The sequence below is a fragment of the Hipposideros armiger genome, unplaced genomic scaffold (assembly GCF_001890085.2).
Source record: "Hipposideros armiger isolate ML-2016 unplaced genomic scaffold, ASM189008v1 scaffold_813, whole genome shotgun sequence".
Lineage (NCBI taxonomy): Eukaryota > Metazoa > Chordata > Mammalia > Chiroptera > Hipposideridae > Hipposideros > Hipposideros armiger.
This window is the reverse complement of record NW_017732163.1, coordinates 359626-379103: the sequence shown is the minus strand read 5'-3', so window position 1 is coordinate 379103 and position 19478 is coordinate 359626. Positions and strand designations below refer to the sequence as shown.

General features: G+C 41.2%; 1 protein-coding gene across 7 annotated transcripts in view; it reads left to right on the top strand.

The window, feature by feature from the left end:
- LOC109374336 (zinc finger protein 470) overlaps positions 1 to 19478 on the top strand; it is a 73799-nt gene that overhangs the window by 27884 nt on the left and 26437 nt on the right. Inside the window, exons 9-14 of one of the 7 annotated variants that reach the window (XM_019628850.1) lie at positions 6666 to 6815; positions 8684 to 8758; positions 13712 to 13838; positions 14010 to 14105; positions 16132 to 17697; positions 19133 to 19227. In XM_019628850.1, coding sequence (XP_019484395.1) covers positions 6666 to 6815; positions 8684 to 8758; positions 13712 to 13838; positions 14010 to 14105; positions 16132 to 17697; positions 19133 to 19227 — 2109 coding nt within the window. Of the gene's footprint in view, positions 1 to 6665; positions 6816 to 8683; positions 8759 to 11814; positions 12438 to 12747; positions 12796 to 13180; positions 13303 to 13711; positions 13839 to 14009; positions 14106 to 16131; positions 18204 to 19132; positions 19228 to 19478 lie in introns of those variants that run through there. The other 6 variants (XM_019628861.1, XM_019628851.1, XM_019628849.1 and 3 more) reach the window with 6 other exon arrangements.

Below are 19478 nucleotides of genomic sequence, written 5' to 3'. Positions count from 1 at the left end.
TCACCTGTGTCATCTCATCCATTTGATGGATAAGCCCATCCATCAAAGACATTATTTCTGTTAGAGCACTTTTAAATTTCTAGCATTTTCTTTTGTTTTTTTTTTTTTTTTTTTTTAGATTTTTATTGGGGAATTGGGATTGGGGAGGGGAACAGTGTTGGGGAATTGGAGAAGGGGAACATTGTGTTTTTCCTGGACCCATCAGCTCCAAGTCAAGTTGTCCTTCAATCTTAGTTGTTGTTGTCCTTGAATCTTAGTTGTGGATGGCGCAAGCTCAGCTCTAAGGCCAGTCGCCGCTTTCAGTCTAGTTGCAGGGTGGCGTAGTCCACCATCCCATGCAGGAGTCGAGCTGGCAACCTTGTTGCACACTGAGCCATCTGGCCTCCCAGCTGCTCAGCTCAAGGTTGCTGTGTTCAATCTTAGTTGCTTTGTTGGGGAGGGTTGGGGCCCACCATCCCATCAGGGTGTTGAACCAGCAACCTTGCTGCTGCTAAGAGCACATGCTTTCACCAGCTCAGCGGTAGCTCAGCTCGGGCGCAGCCCACCGGCCCATGTGGGAATCGAACCAGTGACCCTGTTGCTCTGAGCTCACGCTCTTAACCAACTGAGTCACTCAGCCAGCCCTTTTGGTTCTTCCTTAAAGGTTTCCATCTCTCTGTTTAAATTATCCCTCCATGTTTGTATGTTGTCTGCTTTTCCCATGAGAGACCTTAACGTAGCAATCATAGTTATTTTAAATTCCTGTATGAAAATTCTAAAGTCGGTACTGTATCTGAGTCTGTTTTTGACACTCGCCTTGTCTCTTCATACTGTATTTTTGTGTGTGCATGTCTTGTAATTTTTTTGTTGAAATCTGGACACGATGTACTAGGTTATAGAAACTAAGGTAATTAAGTTTTTAGGTGAGGTCTTATGTTAATCTGGCTAAGATCTGGGCTGTGTTTAATGTTTACTGTAGCTGCCAGAGGCTTTGCTTTCCTCTAGTTTCCTTGCTTTTTTTTCTTCCCCTGTTGTCTTTGGGTCTCCCTAAGAACTCCTTCAATAGAACATGTCTTGCTGCTTGTTGTAATCTGCTGTTATTATACTGAAGCCCTATTGATGTGATAGTAAAGAATTCAGAAGAGGAAACAGTCTAAAATCTTATGAAATCTTAGCTTGTCAGTGGGCTTGAGTCCTTGGGCTGTGACCTTCAGAAGTCCTTAGTCCAGGAAGGCTGGAGGAGTGAGAGCTGCCCAACTGGCCCTCCTCCAGGTCTAAAACGACTCTAGTATGTAGTTTTCCTTGGAGTGCAGGATTTTGTTATGGAAAGTGCTCAGAGTGTACTTCAAAATGTTTACTTTTCCACTCCCCCATCCACTACACGAGGACTTCCCCACTACACACACCTCCATCTTTAGTGTGAGAACTTGGAGTTCCTGGAGGTAAATCCATGCATGTGGGGGTCCCTCAGGCATTTTTAACTCCAAGCTAGCCTGCACTAAGCCTCCAACAATTTACCAAAATTACCAGTTAAGAATTTGTACCAGTTTATGGCTCCTGCAGCTTCTGCTTCAGGTAAGCTGATATTTGCTATGATTTTCGGTATTCCCGTGACTCTCCAAATGTTGGGGTGGTGTTTCCTTTGTGATCTCAGTTCCCTGATGTATTTCTTTTACAGTTTTTGATTGTCAGTTTGTTGAATGTTTTTCTTGTTGTGAAGATGCAAGTGAAGGTCTCCAAGCACTTCATATGTTGTAAAACGGAAAGTACCAGTATTATTCTTATCCGACCCAAATAACCACAAAATGTTACAAACATTTAAGATTTCATTTTCAATTCCTTAGAGATGGCATCTTTCCAGCTAGGATTAACTTCAGTATGGAGTCCATGAAGTCTGAGAAATTGGGTCCTGGAAAGCCAGAGTCCAGAGGTGGCTGTGTGGCTTTGATTGGTTATGTCTGAGTGACTTAATTTTTAGGTGATGGGTGATAGACCAGTTTCTGTAGCTGAGTCACAATGAGACTGCTAATGCTAAATTAAGTGATTTTTTTAAACAGTGCTTAGTACAGTCACGTGCCACATAAAAACATTTCAGTCAGCAATGGACCCTCATATACAACAGTGGTCCCATAAGATTATAATGGAGGTGTAAAATTCCTATCATCTAGTGACATTGTAGCACAATGCGTTACTCATGCGTTAGTAGTGATGCTGGTGTAAACAAACCTGTGCTGCCAGTCATCTAAAAATATATAGCACTTATAATTATATATAGTACATGATACTTAATAATGATAATAAATGACTATGTTGATGTATTTACTATACTATAATTCTAGCGTTATTTTAGAATATACTCTTTTTACTTATAAAAAAATGTTTACTGTAAAACAGTATGCCATACTATGCTGGCAGCAGTCTCATATCTGGTGTTTATTGCATCTCTTGATTGCATCATTCTCTCTTGTGCTTGATTTAATCTGGTGTTGTTTTGTTCATCATAGCCCCTACGTATACAAAACCCACTGCCAATGTTACCAGTAAGAGGCCACTTCGAGAGATTGACCTGGAAATGAAATTAAATGTGATTAAGGACTATGAAGGTGAAAAGTCAGTGATGGTAATAGCTCGCCAGTCAGGTATGTCCCCCTCCACCATAGCAACAATCTTGAAGAACAAGAACAAAGTGACGGAAGCTGTTAAAGGATCTGCTTCATTGAAGACGAGACTAACAGAAATTCGAGAAGGGCCTATATCAGACATGAAGAAACTTCTAATAACCTGGATTGAAGACCAGGCCCAGAATTGTATCCCTCTCGCACCATGACAATCACAGCCAAAGCAAAAAGTTTGTTTGCAATGTTGAAAGAAAAGGCTGGACCCAACTACAGTTTTGAATTTACTGCTAGCTCTGGGTGGTTTAAACGATTCAAGAATCTTTTTTCATTACATAATATGAAAGTAAGTCGTGAATCTGCTGATGTGAAAGCAGCTGAACAATTCTTGGAAACTCTAGATAAGCTGATTGTGGAGGAAAATTACTTGCCAGAACAAATATTCAATATGGATGAAACTTCCCTATTCTGGAAACAGATGCCTGAAAGAACTTTCATCCATAAGGAGGCCAAGTCAATGCCAGGTTTCAAGGCTTTTAGGGACAGGATAACAGTCTTACTTGGGGGCAATGTTGCAGGCTACAAATGGAAACCCTTTGTGATCTGGCACAGTGAGAACCCCAGGACCTTCAAGCATGTCAGTAAGCACACTGCCAGTGTACTACAGGAGCAATAGGAAGTTATGGATGACACAACTCCTCTTCCAAAATGCCCTTCTTAATTGCTATACCCATGAAATGGAAAAGTACTGTTTGGAGATTTTGCTTTCAAGATTTTGCTTATTGTTGATAATGCTCCTGGACACCCTCCTTTTATTGGTGACCTTCATCCCAATATCAAAGTGATGCTTCTCCCTTCAAACAGTACCTCTTTGATTCAACCAATGGATCAAGGAGTTACAGTAGCTTTTAAGCCCCACTACCTGAGGAGCGCCTTTGCCCAGACTATTGCTACAACTAAGAAGACACGAATGCAATTCTGGAAGGACTACAACATCTATGATTGCATCAAGAACCTTGCTTGGGCTTGGGGTGATGTCACCAAGGAGTGTATGAACGGCATCTGGAAGAAGACACTCCAGAGATTCGTCCATGACCTCAAAGGATTTGCCAAGGATGAGGAGGTTGCAAAAATCAACAAGGCTGTGGTTGAGATGGCAAATGACTTTAACCTGGGTGTGGACGAGGGTGACATTGGGAAGCCCCTAGAGGTTGTTCCTGAGGGACTGACTAATGAGGAGTTGTTGGAACTGGAGCAGGAATGCATAGCTGAAGAAAAGGCAAGAACAAAGGAAACTACAGGGGAAGAAAAAGAACCCCCAAGAAAATTCACAGTGAAGGGTTTAGCAGAAGCTTTTGCAGACCTCAGCAAGTTCTTTAAAAAATTTGAGAACATGGACCCCAACACTGAAAGGTTTTCATTAATAGAGAGGGATGTTCATGGCGCATTATCTGCTTACAAGCAAATCTATGATGAAATAAATCAAGCAAACCACAATGGACATATTTCAGAAAAGAGGGACACCTCAAGAAGAGCCTCAGGCAGGTCCTTCAGGAGGTGTTCCAGAAGAAAGCATTGTTATCACAGACAACAGCTTCACACATGTTATTGCCCCAGAAGACCTACCCGTAGGACAAGATGTGGAGGTGCAAGGCAGTGATGTTGATCAACTTTACCCTATGTAGGCTTAGGCTAATGTGTGTGTTTGTGTCTTAGTTTTCAACAACAAAAAAAATTTTAAGGAAAAAAGTTCTAATAGAAAACTTATTTATACAATAATATATAAAGAAAAACTAATATTTTTGTACAGTTGTACAATGTGTTTGTTTTAAGATAAGTGTATTACTTGGGCCGGCTGAGTGGCGCATTGGTTAAGAGCTGGCTTGGGACGCCAGAGGGCCCTGATTCGGATCCCACATATGGGGGCCAGTGACACTGCCCTCTACAGCTAAGATGCTGAACAACAGCTCAACCTGGAGCTGGGCTGCCATGAGTCGCCGGCGAAGGCGTAGGCTGCAGCCCCTGCTGCAGTGGGTTGCCATGGGCTACCGTGTGTAGCCAGCAGCCAGCGTGAGTGGCCAGCAACCACTGTGAGTGGCTGTCCAAAAGCCGACGACCGATCTGCCTCGCCCGGGAAGAGCGCAATGATGGTGCCAACTTGGGCCAGTGAAGCAATGTCCTCCACAACTAGACTGAAGAACAAAAGGACAGCAACTTGTCTGTTCCCCTTTCCCGATTCCCCAAGGCTGTTTCCATCTCCCAATTCCCCAATTAAAAAATAAAAAAGATAAGTGTATTACAAAAGAGTGGAAAAGTTGTAAAAATGTTACAGTAAGCTAAGGTTAATTTATTATCGAAGAAAGATAAATTTTTAAAATAAAAGTGTAGTCCAAGTGTACAATGTTTATAAAGCCTACAGTAGTGTACAGTCATGTCCTAGACTGTCACATTCACTCACCACTCATGATTCACCCAGAGCAACTTCCAGTCCTGCAAGCTCAATGGTAAGTGCCATTTTTTACTTTTTATACCATATTTTTACTGTACCTTTTCTGTTTGGATATATTTAGATACACAAATACTTACCATTGTGTTATAGATGCCTACATATTCAGTACTGTAACACACTGTACAGGCTTTTAGCCCAGGAGCAATAGGCTATACCAGCGGTCAGCAAACTGCGGCTGGCAAGCCACATGTGGCTCTTTGGGTACATACATGTGGCTCTGAAGTAAAATTGAAAATGAAAATAAAACTATCAGTTTTCATTTATAAATATTTTAAAGGATATTCACATAATGGTGATTTCATTTGTTTTATGGTTCTCGAATAATTTTTAAATTGTTGTGAGGGACAGGATTGGCTCTTCCATCTCAAAAGTTTGCCCACCTCTGGTCTATACCATACAGCCCAGGTGTGGGGAAGGCTAGACCATCTAGATTTGTGTAAGTGCACCATGCTGTTCGGACAACTACGAAATTGCTTAACGCATTACTGAGCATGTATCCCTGTCTTAAAGCTACACATGACTGTATATGCCAAACACTTACAGTCAGTGGGAATGCAACCCTAAACAGGATTAAGAAGCTTATGTCTTTCTGGGGCCCTAGTTCCATCAAGGAGGGATAAAATGGGCTGAAGGAGTAGATTATATTATAGAGGGAGAAGTGGTATGTATGAGATAAGGGAATTACCCCACACACATTTAGAAAGTCACAAATTACAGATGCACAAAACACCAGACAAAATCTAAATCACTCCTATCCTGAAGGTCCGCTTCTAGACCCGCCGCCTTAAGCCGCGCTTGTTGCCCTTGACATGCAGGCAGGCAGTGCCCTTGCTCGCTGATGGCCTCCTGGATTCTCGCTGAAAAGTCCCCTGAGCCAGCTCCCACTTTGTGAAGCCTGACAGCTGCGCCTGCGCACTGGGAACCTGGCGAAGGCTCCCAGAAGCCCCCGGGGTCTGCTGGCTTGGAGCCGGTCTGCTCTTCTGGGACCGAGAGCCAAGCCTGAGAGGCTTCTAGGCGGCTTTGTTCCCGACCAGGTGGCCTCTATAAGGGGCAGAGGGCAGTGATCACCAGTCCGGGAAGGGAGCCTGCCTGGCAGCCTCATCGCCTGATTTCAGGACGCTATTGCTGCCCCTGTGGGAACTACATTTCACAGGGGCCGTTGCGGCGGGGGACACGCCCACTTCCGGCGAGGGTTTGAAGTGTGAGCGAGTGGGGCGGGTTCTGAGGAGGAAGCCGCGAGGGGCGTGGGCCTCGGCTGGGCACCCTGGGAAGATGCTGGGGCGGACCTGAACATGCGCGCGTGACTTGGTGACCGTGCCCAAGGGTGCGTGGTATGTGTGTGTATCAGAGGCTGCGAGGAGGAGGCGGGTGCGTGTGATGGGAAGCTTGTGCAAGTGTAGGGTGTGACTGGTAGGGAGGGCGGGGCGCCCAAGACTGGCGCGCGTTTCCGTGCCCATTCCAGCAGCATGTGAGACGGTGTGTATTGGAATGAATGAGAGATTTAAGGGTCTGAGAGCTGGAACTCTCCCGGAGGATACCACCCAGCACCAATCCACACACAGACGCAACCACCAAGAAGCCAGCGTGGGCCAAACCCTAAGAGTCCTGGACAAGTGCCGGATTGGGGTGGGGCGGCTGAAGCATCTTGCTGTCCCACCTGGCGGGGACGGAACTCGGGATATGTCCATACGTCCACTGGACTGAGGACCAAGGTAAGAGCTGCAGATGGCTGGGGTGCAGCTGCAAGAGTGGAAGTTAAGATTTGGGGGTGCTATTCCTCGGGGCCGAGGTGTTGGAGGAGGATGTCCCTGTCCTTAAAGGCCGGTATACCCAGGAGCCTTTCGGCTAGAGGGTCACCTTGGGCTAGAGTATAGAGCTTAATTCAGGGAGGGATCTTGACTTGTCACAAGTCACCTAACCAGACCCCCCTACCCCGTCTTTGTGGGTATCTCCAAGGACCCAGCGGGGAAAGAGCATTCCCTTCCCCATCAGAACATCACCTCTGGGTGCTCTGCTGCTCTTCAAGGAGGACCTCAGTATTTACATTTTTACGTGTCCGAGTACTGTCCCATATATCACTGTGGAATGGGACTTGGGAGAAAGGCGAGATTCAGTTTCATCTGGCAGTGCTGAGAGAACCCAGCCTTTATGGTTTAGTCACCTACCTTCTAGTAAGTGAACCAAAACGTTCCCATTCCTCCCTCACAGTTCTCTCACTTTACGACACGCCCCACTACAGTGGGTAAGGAATGGGGAGAAGTACTGTAGTACATAGTGTTCCTGGCTTGTTTCACTGCATGCCATAATGATAGCTAATGTTTACTGCCTGCTTACTGTGGGTCAGACAAAGTTCTAAGACCTTTGGGGAGTATCAACACGAAACCTCACAACATAATGAAGTGAAAACTACCTCACCTCCTTTTCAAAGATGAGGACACCAAAGCATAGAGAGGACGAGTAATCGCCACTAAGTAGAGGAGCCAGGATTCACATCCAGGACAGGCTGACTGCAGTGTCCCAGTCTGTACTGGCTGTCATGTAATCCCCTCAACAAGGGCTTGAGATAGGTATTCTTACCCACTTTTGACCGTTGAAGAAACCAACTCTGAAAGGGTTAAATAACTTCAAGAGTTCGTATCAGAAAATCTCTGCTGAGCAAGGTTTTTTCTTTTTTTAATTTTCTGACCTAGTTTCTCTTATGTAAAATGGAGATAAGATATACCTCATAGGATTGTTACAATGATTATATGAACTCATTAAATGAGTTCATTATATGAACACTAAAGTAATTGGTGTAGTCCCTGCCACACATTAAGTGTTTGTTCTTATTATCATTATAATAATGCTTTCAAGAAGCAGCGGAGTTTATAGGAAAGAAACCAGAATTAAGAAACACTTCTATCCTTTTCCTAATAGAAGAAACTTGGCTTGGGGAACAAGGGACTTTTTCAAAACTATAGTTTGACACAAAGCAAAATGAGAACCTGGATCTCCTGATGGTTTTTTTGGTCCAGTTATCTGCAAGCCACGTGGACTCTCTGGGGAAGATGGCTTTTTCCGTGTCTCATTGAATCAAGTGGAATCCTGGCTAGTTAGGAGACATATTTCTTGTTATATTCTGGTGTCTGCTTGAGCAAATAACTTGGGTACTGGAGTCAGGCAGACCTAGGTTGGTGACTGAGCTCCATTATTTGCAAGAAGTGTGAATTGTACAAAAAGGCTTCACTTTCCAGAGTGTGAAATTTCACTTTCATGTGTGAAATGTTGATAGTAGTTCCTGTTTTCATTGAAGATTGTCAAGGTTAAGTCAGAGTAGTAATAATATCTATAGCATACCTGGTACATCTCTAGTTAATGAGTGGGTGGCTTTGACGGAGAGGGGTGTGCTCAGCCTGAAAACCCAGAGCAGAGCAGAACCCCAGCTGTAAATTATGTGTCTTCCAGTGAGTACCTGGACTGTGAGGGGTGGGTGGATGGGTGGGAGTGGGGGATTGAACAGGGAACAGAAGGGAAGAAAGAGTTCCCAGGCCGTGATGCTCATGTCACTACTCCTTTCTCCTCCCCCACTCTGCCCTTTCAGGGTAAAACCCTTCAAATGAGGAGCCAGGAAGAGGAGGAGGTGATGGGGATCGAACTCCTTAAAGCTATGTCCCTGGTGAGTTAGTAGTCCCTCTCTCCTCCTCACAATACAGTTTTGCTTTTCAGGATTTGGTAATGTTTGTTTCCTTCTGAGAACTTTCTGCTTACGAGTTCCACCCTGGGACCTGACTCTGTTTCTTCCCTTTGTGATGAATGGTGGGATCACAGGGAGAGACTCAAACAGCCCAGTGATCTCTCAGAGCTTCTGCTTCTTCCTAGTTGGTGTTTATTCTTCATTCAAGAAATGACCCACCTGAGCCCTTCCCTGTGCTCAGTCTTTTCATAATCATCAGACTACTCAGAAATCCAGTCCTTAGAAGAAATTTGAGAGCCACAATCTGCCTCATCCCTAAGTCCCCCTCCTGGCTCTTAGGGAGCGTGCAGTCTATTGGAGCAAAGTGATCACTGCTGGGCATGAAGAATAGACTTCCTGTAGAGTGGTGGGGGAGGGCCATTAATAGCCCCCATCAGCACCTTTGGGTGAATTAGAAAAAGGTGCCCATTCCTGTTGACTGAACCTCTGTGACAGGTCACAGTCTAGCAAGAGGAAATCTTTATTTTAGCTCCTTTTTGCCTCCTTGGTGAGGGATCCTTGTACAGGATGTAGCCTGCACAGTCATGCTCACTGTTGGAGGCGGGCAGGCGGTGGGAGGACTTGAATCACAGAGGAAGTGATTCCTGAGTTGCATCTTGAAGGACGTGGAGAGGATCAAAACTAATTTTAAATAGTAAAATTGTTTTTATTTTTATATCAAAGACACAATGAGCAGTTTATATCAAAACCGAACACCTTTTGTTAGCAAGATATAATGCCAAAAAACATGGTCTACCAGTGGAATGTGTTCCTTTGAGCATTTAAACATTTGCAATAAAAGCGCCATTGTCAAAGGAAAATATTTTAAGAGTGGCAGAGTATGGCATAAAGGTTAGTAACATGGACTCTTGAACCAGATCTGTAAGATGAGAATAATAATAGTACTAATTTATAGGACTGTTGTGAGGATTTATAGGTTAATATATTTTAAGTGTTTGAGAAGTACCTAGCACATGATCAGCATTATATAAGCATCAGCTATATATGCCACTATGTGCCTGTGTAGCTACTGTTTGCCTATGTGCCCATTTAGTTACACACACACACACATACACACACACACACATTGAAGATTACAATATGATGATTACGAAGTTTGACAAGTTTGTGAACTTGTTGCAACGATGTTGCTAACCTTTTTTGATATCAGAGGGATTATTCATTATGAATTTGTACCAACTGGACAAACAGTTAACCAAGTTTACTATTTGGAAGTGCTGAAAAGTCTGTGTGAAAAAGTTAGACGACCTGAACTTTTCACCAACAATTCATAGCTCTTGCATCACAACAATGCACCAGCTCACATGGCACTGTCTGTGAGGGAGTTTTTAGCCAGTAAACAAATAACTGTATTGGAACACCCTCCCTACTCACCTGATCTGGCCCCCAATGACTCCTTTCTTTATCTGAAGATAAAGGAAATCTTGAAAGGAAGATATTTTGATGACATTCGGGACATCAAGGGTAATATAATGACAGCTCTGATGGCCATTCCAGAAAAAGAGTTACAAAATTGCTTTGAAGGGTGGACTAGACTTTGGCCTTGGTGCATAGCTTTCCAAGGGGAGTACTTCGAAGGTGACCATAGTGATATTCAGCAATGAGATACTTAACACTTTTTCTAGGATAAGTTTGTGAACTTAATTGTCCAACTTGTAGTGCACAAGAAGCATTGAACACCAAGAGGCTTTTTATTTCCAATGAAATACTAATTTTAAAAACAGTAAGAATTTACACTGAATTTGGGCAAATCCTTGTTCTGGGTAAGATGGACTGAGCATACTCCACTCTGCCTTCCCCAGTGAAGCTTCTGTAAAACCACAACAGCATTCCTGGAACAGCAATTAGAGGCCTCTAAAAAGTGAATAGTAGCAGGCAGATTGGGGAAGAAGCCCAAAATGTAGAGTACCACCAAACATGTGATGTGTTTGCCTTTTATTCCCTTCCCAATACCTTGTAGCATGGATTCAACAAGCATAAAACTCTGAAGTGGTATTGGCATGAATAGAAAGAACTACAGGAGAAACAGTCTAGTTCAGGCTCAGGAGGTGGATAAGGGATCTGATGCTCAGAGAGTGGCAGTGGGATCTCCCTTTAATAAAATTTTTCTCTGTTTTCTTGTGCCCTGACAGTGGCAGTGAGGGTCTTGAGGAGTCTAAAACTCGGAGGGAGGAGTTTTCTCTGTGATTGGAGAAACTGTGTTCCCCAGAGGGTGGGAGAAACTCTGCCTGCTTTTTCTTCCTGCTTCTGTCCTCACCCTGCTTGAACCCAGGGGCTGGGTACAGTCATGGCAAGTGCACAGTGGAATGGACTAAATAAGCTCCCAGTTACCTGGCTGGAGGACTAAAAGGGGAGCACCTGGGAAATGGAAAATACTGGAGAGATCACAGAGAGGATGGAGCTTCAGAAATCAACCACATGAAGTTGTTTATGAACTGCAGGGCTTACTCTGAGCTGCTCATGCATGTATCTGATCTTAAAACTAAGGGTTAGACCACTGTCCATGAGTGGTACACAGTAGGACAGGTTAATATCACTGCAAAGGCTTTAAAAATACAGCTGCTTTTGAAACACAGCTCACGGAAGACAAGTTAGAACGTACAGCCTGAACACAATATCAACATTCTCTATAGAATTTAAACAAGACATAGTCTCATAACATCCAAGATGTCAAGGATATAATACAAACTTATATAGCTAATGAAAAACTAGGAAAATTTTAATTCACAAGGGAAAAGACAATCACCCAACACTAACATTGATGTGACACAGAGGTTGGCATTATCTGATAATGACTTTAAAGCAGCTATTATGAAAATGCTCCAACAAGTAAGGGTGAACATTCTTGAAACAAATGGAAAGATATTCTCAGTCAATAAATAGAAAAGGTCAAGAAACGATAACTATAACAACTAAAATAAGCTCACTGGATGGGCTTAGTGGCACAGTGGACTTGACAAAGGAAAGAGTTAGTGAACTTGAAGACAAAGAGAAACTAATCTGAATAACAGAAGAAAGATTAAACAGAGCCTCAGGGCCCTGTAGGACAATACCAAGATGTTTAACATTTATATCATTGAGTCCCCAAAAAGAGGAAAAAGTGGAGTGCAGAAAAAATATTTGAAGAATAATGGCTGAAAATTTTTCAACTTTAGTGATGCATGTGGATCCAACTTGTGGATGCATGAAGCTCAGCAAACTCCAGTGTGATAAACTCAAAGAAATTCCCACTTGAAAACTTTGTAATCAGATTGCTGAAAACTAAAGACAAGGAAAAACAATCCTCGAAAGCAGCCAGAGAAAAATAATGCTTAACATAAAGAGCAACAGGATTTGAATAACTGAATTTCTCATCAGAAACCATGGAAGTCAGAGGAGGTAAAACAACTTTTTTAAAGAAAAGAACTGTCAACTCTGAATTCTGTGTCCAGTAAAAATAGCCTTCAAGAATGAAGGTGAAATAGTTTCTCATATGAAGAAAAACTACAAATGTTCATTGACAGATTTCTAAAAGAATTGCTAAAGGAATTTCTTCACATAGAAATTATACCAGAAGGGAATTTGGAACATCAGGAATGAAGGAATAAGTGCAGCAGAAATGGTAAATGTGTATATGTAAATACAAAAGACTGTTCTTTTGAGTTATTTAAAATATCTTCAATGTTTAAAAATAAAACTTGTAGTTTAGGTTTCCTGAACAGAACAAGATTTGAGCATAGATGGTCTGGCTTTAGAGACCATGTTCTTAACTACTATAGTATACTGAAATTAGATAAAATAGAAGTAAAACTTATTGAAGTATTAAACCAAATGAAATGTTTCACCTAGTCTCAGCCTCCCCTTTCTTCTCTTCTTTCCCACCCCTCCTTCATCATTATCATAGGTAACAATTCTTGAGCACTTAGCCCTGCAGTTACTTTGCCTGTTAATTCATTTATTTCTCACAATGCTACTATGAGGTGGGTACTAAAATTATTTTCATTTTCAGGTGGGTAAAGTGAAGCATGGGGGAGTTAATTAACTTAGCCAAGATCACTCAGCTAGTTAGTACCAAAGTCTGAATTCTTTAGAGTAATCTGACCTTTTTCTCTGGTACTTATTTAAAATTCTTCCGTAGATGTTGATATAAGTGAAATCACAAAATAATAATTGGAAAATCTGCTGGCAACCTCAAAATGGGTGCCTGACACCAATTGGTGGTTGGTTAGGAAATTAAGCCTATGTAACAAAACACAGGTTGCTTGCCATGCTTAGCTCATATGATCTCTCCTAGTAGTTTTTAGCAGATCATCAAAAACCAACTATCCAAAGGTGTTCTTCTCTCCTAATCCAAATATATTTTTATTTCAAAAGTAAAGAATGTTGCTGGACATTTTTTTTCCACTTTTTTAGGCACACCTCTTAACATTGCAAAAACACTAAGATTTCTTGGACTATATTATGGAGATTGAAATCATGTTCATCAGGTCAGCATCCTTCCTTGAAACTTTCCCTTGCAGTCCCAGAGCTCTTCAATTTCTCCATGTAGAAAAGTGACATAGCTCCTAACATAGATAAAATAATTTAGTACTTGATACCGTTTTGAATGCAGTCAACATTTTTCTCATAAATGCTCATAAATTTCATAGAACTGTAAATGCTACATGAGCAGAGAGCATCTCATAGTTTTTCTTTTTTCCTAATATGTACATATTAACTAGGCAGAAAAGTTGTCCAGTAACTAACTACCTCACCTGGATCATTTAGACCCCTAGTACAATTATGCACGATGTTTGTTTTTATCTCCAAAGTGTGAACAACATAATCCTTTACCCTAGGTCCAGCTAAATGGGGCATGAACACTGATTGAGTAAAATTATATGTGTGTCATTTCAGGATTCAGTGACTTTCGCAGATGTGGCCATAGACTTCTCCCAAGATGAGTGGCAATGGCTGAACCTTGCTCAGAGGACTTTGTACAAGAATGTGATGTTGGAAAACTACAGGAACCTGGTGTCAGTGGGTAAGAGCATCTTTCTCCTTGCACCTCCCCATAGGAGCCTTTCCACTGCAGCCATCTTTCTTACCTATATCAGCATTTTCCTACAATGTCCCTCTTCTCTCAATAGCATTTGGACTGGGTCATAGCTCTGGAATGGCCACACCGTAGCCAATTTTCTTATTTTATATGCAGGTCTTTGCATTTTTAAACCAGATGTGATCTTCTTATTGGAGCAAGGTAAAGAGCCCTGGATGACTAATGGAGAGATGACAGGAGGCCTGGACCCAGGTAAGTACAGGATTACTGGAGCTGGGGTAACTATTCTCAAAATGTTTCTTCTCTCTAAGACTTGTTGGAAAACACCTATCAAAATCCCTCCCTGCTCCTTTTTTTTTTCTTATAATATTGTGCTTGGGCTTTCTGGCTATGTGGTCCTGCCCATGCATGGTGGGATTGGCACTGTTTAGCAAACGACTTAGTTCTCTCAATATGATCCCTGTGACTCAGACAGTAGAAACAATTTGTTTCTTTCTCTCATTTTATGAAAAACCTTTCCCAAATTGAACCTTCTTGTTCTAACATCATTTCTAAATGGACCTTCTTTTCCCCACTGGTATGACCTACCACCTTTACCTCTATTGACTTCCCACAAATCCCACAGTCTGTTTCTGAACTCTGTTATGTTCCATTGATGTTTACCTAGCTTTGCTCAAGCACCATATTGTTTTACTCATTTCCGACTTTCAACATTTCTGAGTTCTTTAGACAAATTTGTGTTTAGATTTTTGAACTGGTTTAAATATTTTCCTTTCTTTAAAATGTGAGTTTATTGGGTTAACAAGTTTTATAGCTATATTTCCTCAGCTTTTCATTATTTTTCTCTTTGGTGCTTTCTGTTATTGTTATTTATTTTTGCTTTGTTGTTTGTGTCTATTTTTTTACCCCTTCACACATCCCACCCCTTGAATTGGAAAAGTTGCTAGTCCCACAAGTTGTTACCTTTATATCTTTATATATTTTAAAATCTGTATTTTAAAATTCATCCACTTGAGTTTCAAAACACCATCTTTTGACACCCATATGAAAGATGCAGAAATGAGCTCACTGATGTTCCTCCTTCCTCTTCATTTATAACCTCCTTACTTTTATTGCAGTCATTGGGATTTTGGGCCAAGTTTATTTTCTTCAAGTATAATTATTTATTTTTTCCTTGCCTTACTTGAAAGCAGTTTTTCTGGTTTAGAAAACGAGTTAACAGCTTATAGATATATATTTCAGGGAAGTGAGCCTCATGTGAGATGGTTGCAGTTTGTTCTGTGACTGTAGTGTGGCCCTTCTCTGTTCTTAGTTCTCATATTTTCAAGAAGAGGATTGTTGGTAGGTAACTTATAGCCCTAACGATGTACATTAATAAATAAGAAAAAAAAAGATAAATGAAATAAATATCCAATTCAAGCTATTAGGAAAAGACCAAAATGAATCTTAAAGAAAACCAAAATAAGTCATGTGTAGTGATTTATACTGTTAGAGAGAAAAATAAAAATAGGAATACATGAAAACAATAGATCAAATAGGTACTTAATTAAATCAAATAGGTGCTTCTTTAGAAAACCAGTAAAATATATAGACAAATGAGAGAAAACACAGGAAGTAAAAGAATGGTAAATAATCTCTGATGCGTAAGTACTTGAAGGAATCATCAGAATCTGTTTTCCTCAACTTTCTGTAAGTAATTTGCAAACTTGGATGAAGTGGATGATATTTTAGGAGAATATAAATTACCACAACTGACACCAGAAGAAAAAGAACATTTCAACAGACCTGTTATCATTGAAGAAATGTAGAAAGTTATCTAAGAGTTCCCTCCCTCAAGAAAAGTAACAATGCTAAATAGTTTCACAAATAAATTCTATAAAACTTTTAAGGAAAAATATTATCAACATTGTTTAAGATGTTTCATGACAGAGAATAAAAATGAGAACTTTAAAAAAAATGTGTTTATTAAAACAGCACATAACACTTGATACCAAAGTCTTACCAAAACAACACCAAAAAAGGAAATTCCAGATAAATCTTAATTATGAATGTTGGTGTAAAATCTTAAATAAAAAATCATGTTGAAATAACATACCATAGCCAAGAGGGTTTATTCCAGAAATGCAAAGGTAGTTGTATTGCCTACCTTTGTCTAAAAACTGTCAAAAATGTTAAACTCTGTGAGCTTCAGTAACTGTTTGATTCCCATGGTTTCATTTTGGAAGTTTCTGTTCTGGCATTAAATAAAGAGGACATTTGCCTTCTTAATATTTTTCAGACTTGGAGTATTTGTGGATGACCAAGGAATTATCTCCAAACCTTGACATTTATGAAGAAAAATTATCCCAGGCAATGATAATGGAAAGACTTACTACCTACAACCTTGAGTGTTCCATGTTAGGAAGGACCTGGAAATGTGAAGACCTGTTTGAGAGAGAGCTGGTAAATCCAAAGTCACATTTCAGGCAAGAGACAGTCACTCATATAGATGCACTTATTGAGGAAAGAGAGCACTTTAACAAGTCTGGGACGATTTTTCATCTGAATACATTATCTTATATAAAGCAGTTATTTCCCATTGAAGAGAGGATGTATAATTTTGACATAGAGGAGAAAAGCTTAAAAACACATTCATTTGTAAAAAAGCAGAAGCAAGTCTGTGGATCAAAGAAACTTTTGAAATGTAATGACTGTGAGAAAACTTTCAGCAAAATCTCAACCCTTTCTCTTCATCAAAGAATTCATACTGGAGAGAAACCCTATGAATGTATTGAGTGTGGGAAAGCCTTCAGCCAGAGTGCCCACCTTGCTCAACATCAGAGAGTTCACACAGGGGAAAAACCCTTTGGATGTGTTGAATGTGGGAAAACCTTCAGCCAGAATGCTCATCTAATTCAACATCAGAGAGTTCATACTGGAGAGAAACCTTATCAGTGTAAGCAGTGCATGAAAGCCTTCAGCCAGCTTGCACACCTCGCTCAGCATCAGAGAGTCCATACTGGAGAGAAACCCTATGAATGTATTGAATGTGGGAAGGCCTTTAGTGATTGTTCATCTCTAGCTCATCATCGAAGGATTCACACTGGAAAAAGACCCTATGAATGTGTTGACTGTGGGAAAGCCTTCAGGCAGAATGCTTCTCTCATACGTCATCGGAGATATTATCACACTGGAGAGAAACCCTTTGACTGTATCGATTGTGGGAAGGCTTTCACAGATCACATAGGACTTATTCAGCATAAGAGAATTCATACTGGAGAGAGACCCTACAAATGTAACGTGTGTGGGAAGGCTTTTAGCCATGGCTCATCGTTGACCGTACATCAGAGAATTCACACAGGAGAGAGACCTTATGAATGTACACTCTGTGGGAAAGCCTTTAGCCATCGTGGCTCACTTACTCTTCATCAAAGAGTTCATACTGGAGAGAAACCCTATGAGTGTAAGGAATGTGGGAAAGCTTTTCGGCAGAGCACACACCTCGCTCATCATCAGAGAATTCATACTGGAGAGAAACCTTATGAATGTAAGGAGTGCAGCAAAGCCTTCAGCCAGAATGCACACCTTGCACAACATCAGAAAATACACACAGGAGAGAAACCTTATGAGTGTAAGGAGTGTGGTAAGGCCTTCAGTCAGACAGCACACCTTGTTCAACACCAGAGAGTTCATACTGGCGAGAAGCCTTACGAATGTATTGAGTGTGGAAAGGCCTTTAGTGATGGCTCCTATCTTGTTCAACATCAGAGACTCCACACTGGCAAAAGACCATATGAATGTCTTGAATGCGGGAAGGCATTCAGACAGAGGGCATCCCTGATTTGTCACCAAAGATGTCATACAGGTGAGAAACCTTATGAATGTAACGTGTGTGGGAAAGCCTTTAGCCATCGTAAATCCCTGACTCTACATCAAAGAATTCATACTGGAGAGAAACCTTATGAGTGTCAGGAATGTAGCAAAGCCTTCAGCCAGATTGCCCATCTTACGCTCCATAAGAGAATCCATACTGGAGAAAGGCCCTATGAATGTAAGGAATGTGGAAAAGCCTTCAGGCAGAGTGTACATCTCACTCATCATCAGCGAATTCATACCGGAGAGTCCTCCTCAATTCTTCCTTCCCCCTCAGTCCTGTACCACCAAGTCCTCTAGATTCAATTTTCTAAATACCTCTAGACCCCATCCACTTCTTCCCATGTCTCATCATCATCATCCAAGATGCAACCATGGCATTGGGATTTCTGCAGTAACATCTCAGCCATTTTCCCTCTGGCTCCCCTCCAGTGCGTTTTTCACACTGTAGCCAGCTTAATCTCTTAAAAATAAAAATTTGTATTCATGGAACTTTTATATTCAAAGCACGTGTTTTGAAGAACATGTTAAAAAATCCATTTAATGGGCTTAGCACATAATCCTTGGCAGATGATTAGTGCCATTAGATAAAGTTTTCTTCACAGTTGTTCAGCTGTGAGTACAGTGAACCAGTAGAGGTCAAGACTAAGAAACTTACAGATTTTAGAGCAGACAGAGGACTCTACTCTCCCAGTAAGTAGAAAAGACTGACACATTCAGAGTTGAAGGGTGTATATGATATGCAGGGTAACATGGTGGCTTATAAATCCCTCTATGAATTAATATAAGGACACAGAGCATTATTGATGAGGAACTCTCCCTCTACCTGGCACCTAGAAGTGAGAATAGGCATTTAGAACAAAAGAGTTTGGAAGAATGTAAGACTAGCCAGAGGACAGTATTTAAAAAAACCAAACTAAACAAGCTAGGAAACTCAACTAGATTAATAGCCATGAAATAAACCAAAAAAGGTACTTCATTACTTTCTCCTGTAGACATGTATCAGAGACAATTCCTGTGATATTTATATTGTTCCAGAGCGTGAAATACAGTAAAGCTTCCCTTCTTGTTTTGAAACTGAAAGCCGATACCAAAACAAAACCATAGGAACTGCAATTAGTTCACAAATGGACATGTTAAAATGTACTTAAACTTATTTTTTAAATATTGAAAAATAAAGTAAATGGAAGGTAGACATGTCTCTGTTTAGAAGGACCTGTCTAGCAAAGGTATTTCTCCCCACATTAAATATGTAAATTCATTAATAGTCCATAAAAATCCCAATGTATTTCCAAGTTGACAGTCTCATTCTGACCATCTGTGGAATTGTGACACAGCAAGGAATGCAGCATTATTCCATTGGGAAGATAGCACTCATTCAATTAACATTAGTTGAGCCTTTACTAATGTGCCAGGCACTGTTTCAGGTGTTGGAGAGACAACAGGTGCAAAACTACAAAAACAATTTGCCCTCACAGATCTAGTGGGAGAAGACAAAAAAAGAGGAACTACGTGCTGCGTGGTAAGTACATGATATGTATCATGACAAGAAAATTATCTAAAGGAGCTAGGGAGTTCCGGGAGGAGTGCCTTACTACCCCCAGTATACGTGAGCAGCAGAGGTGGGGGAAGAACGAGAGGTAACTGTCAGACACAAAGGCCATGAAGGGAAGCCATGGTAGTCCCAAGGCAGGTAGTTACAATGCTTTCAGTGCAGCAGAGAGAACTGATGGTTAAACAAGGGTCATGAGAGTTCTGTTCACTCTCTATTAA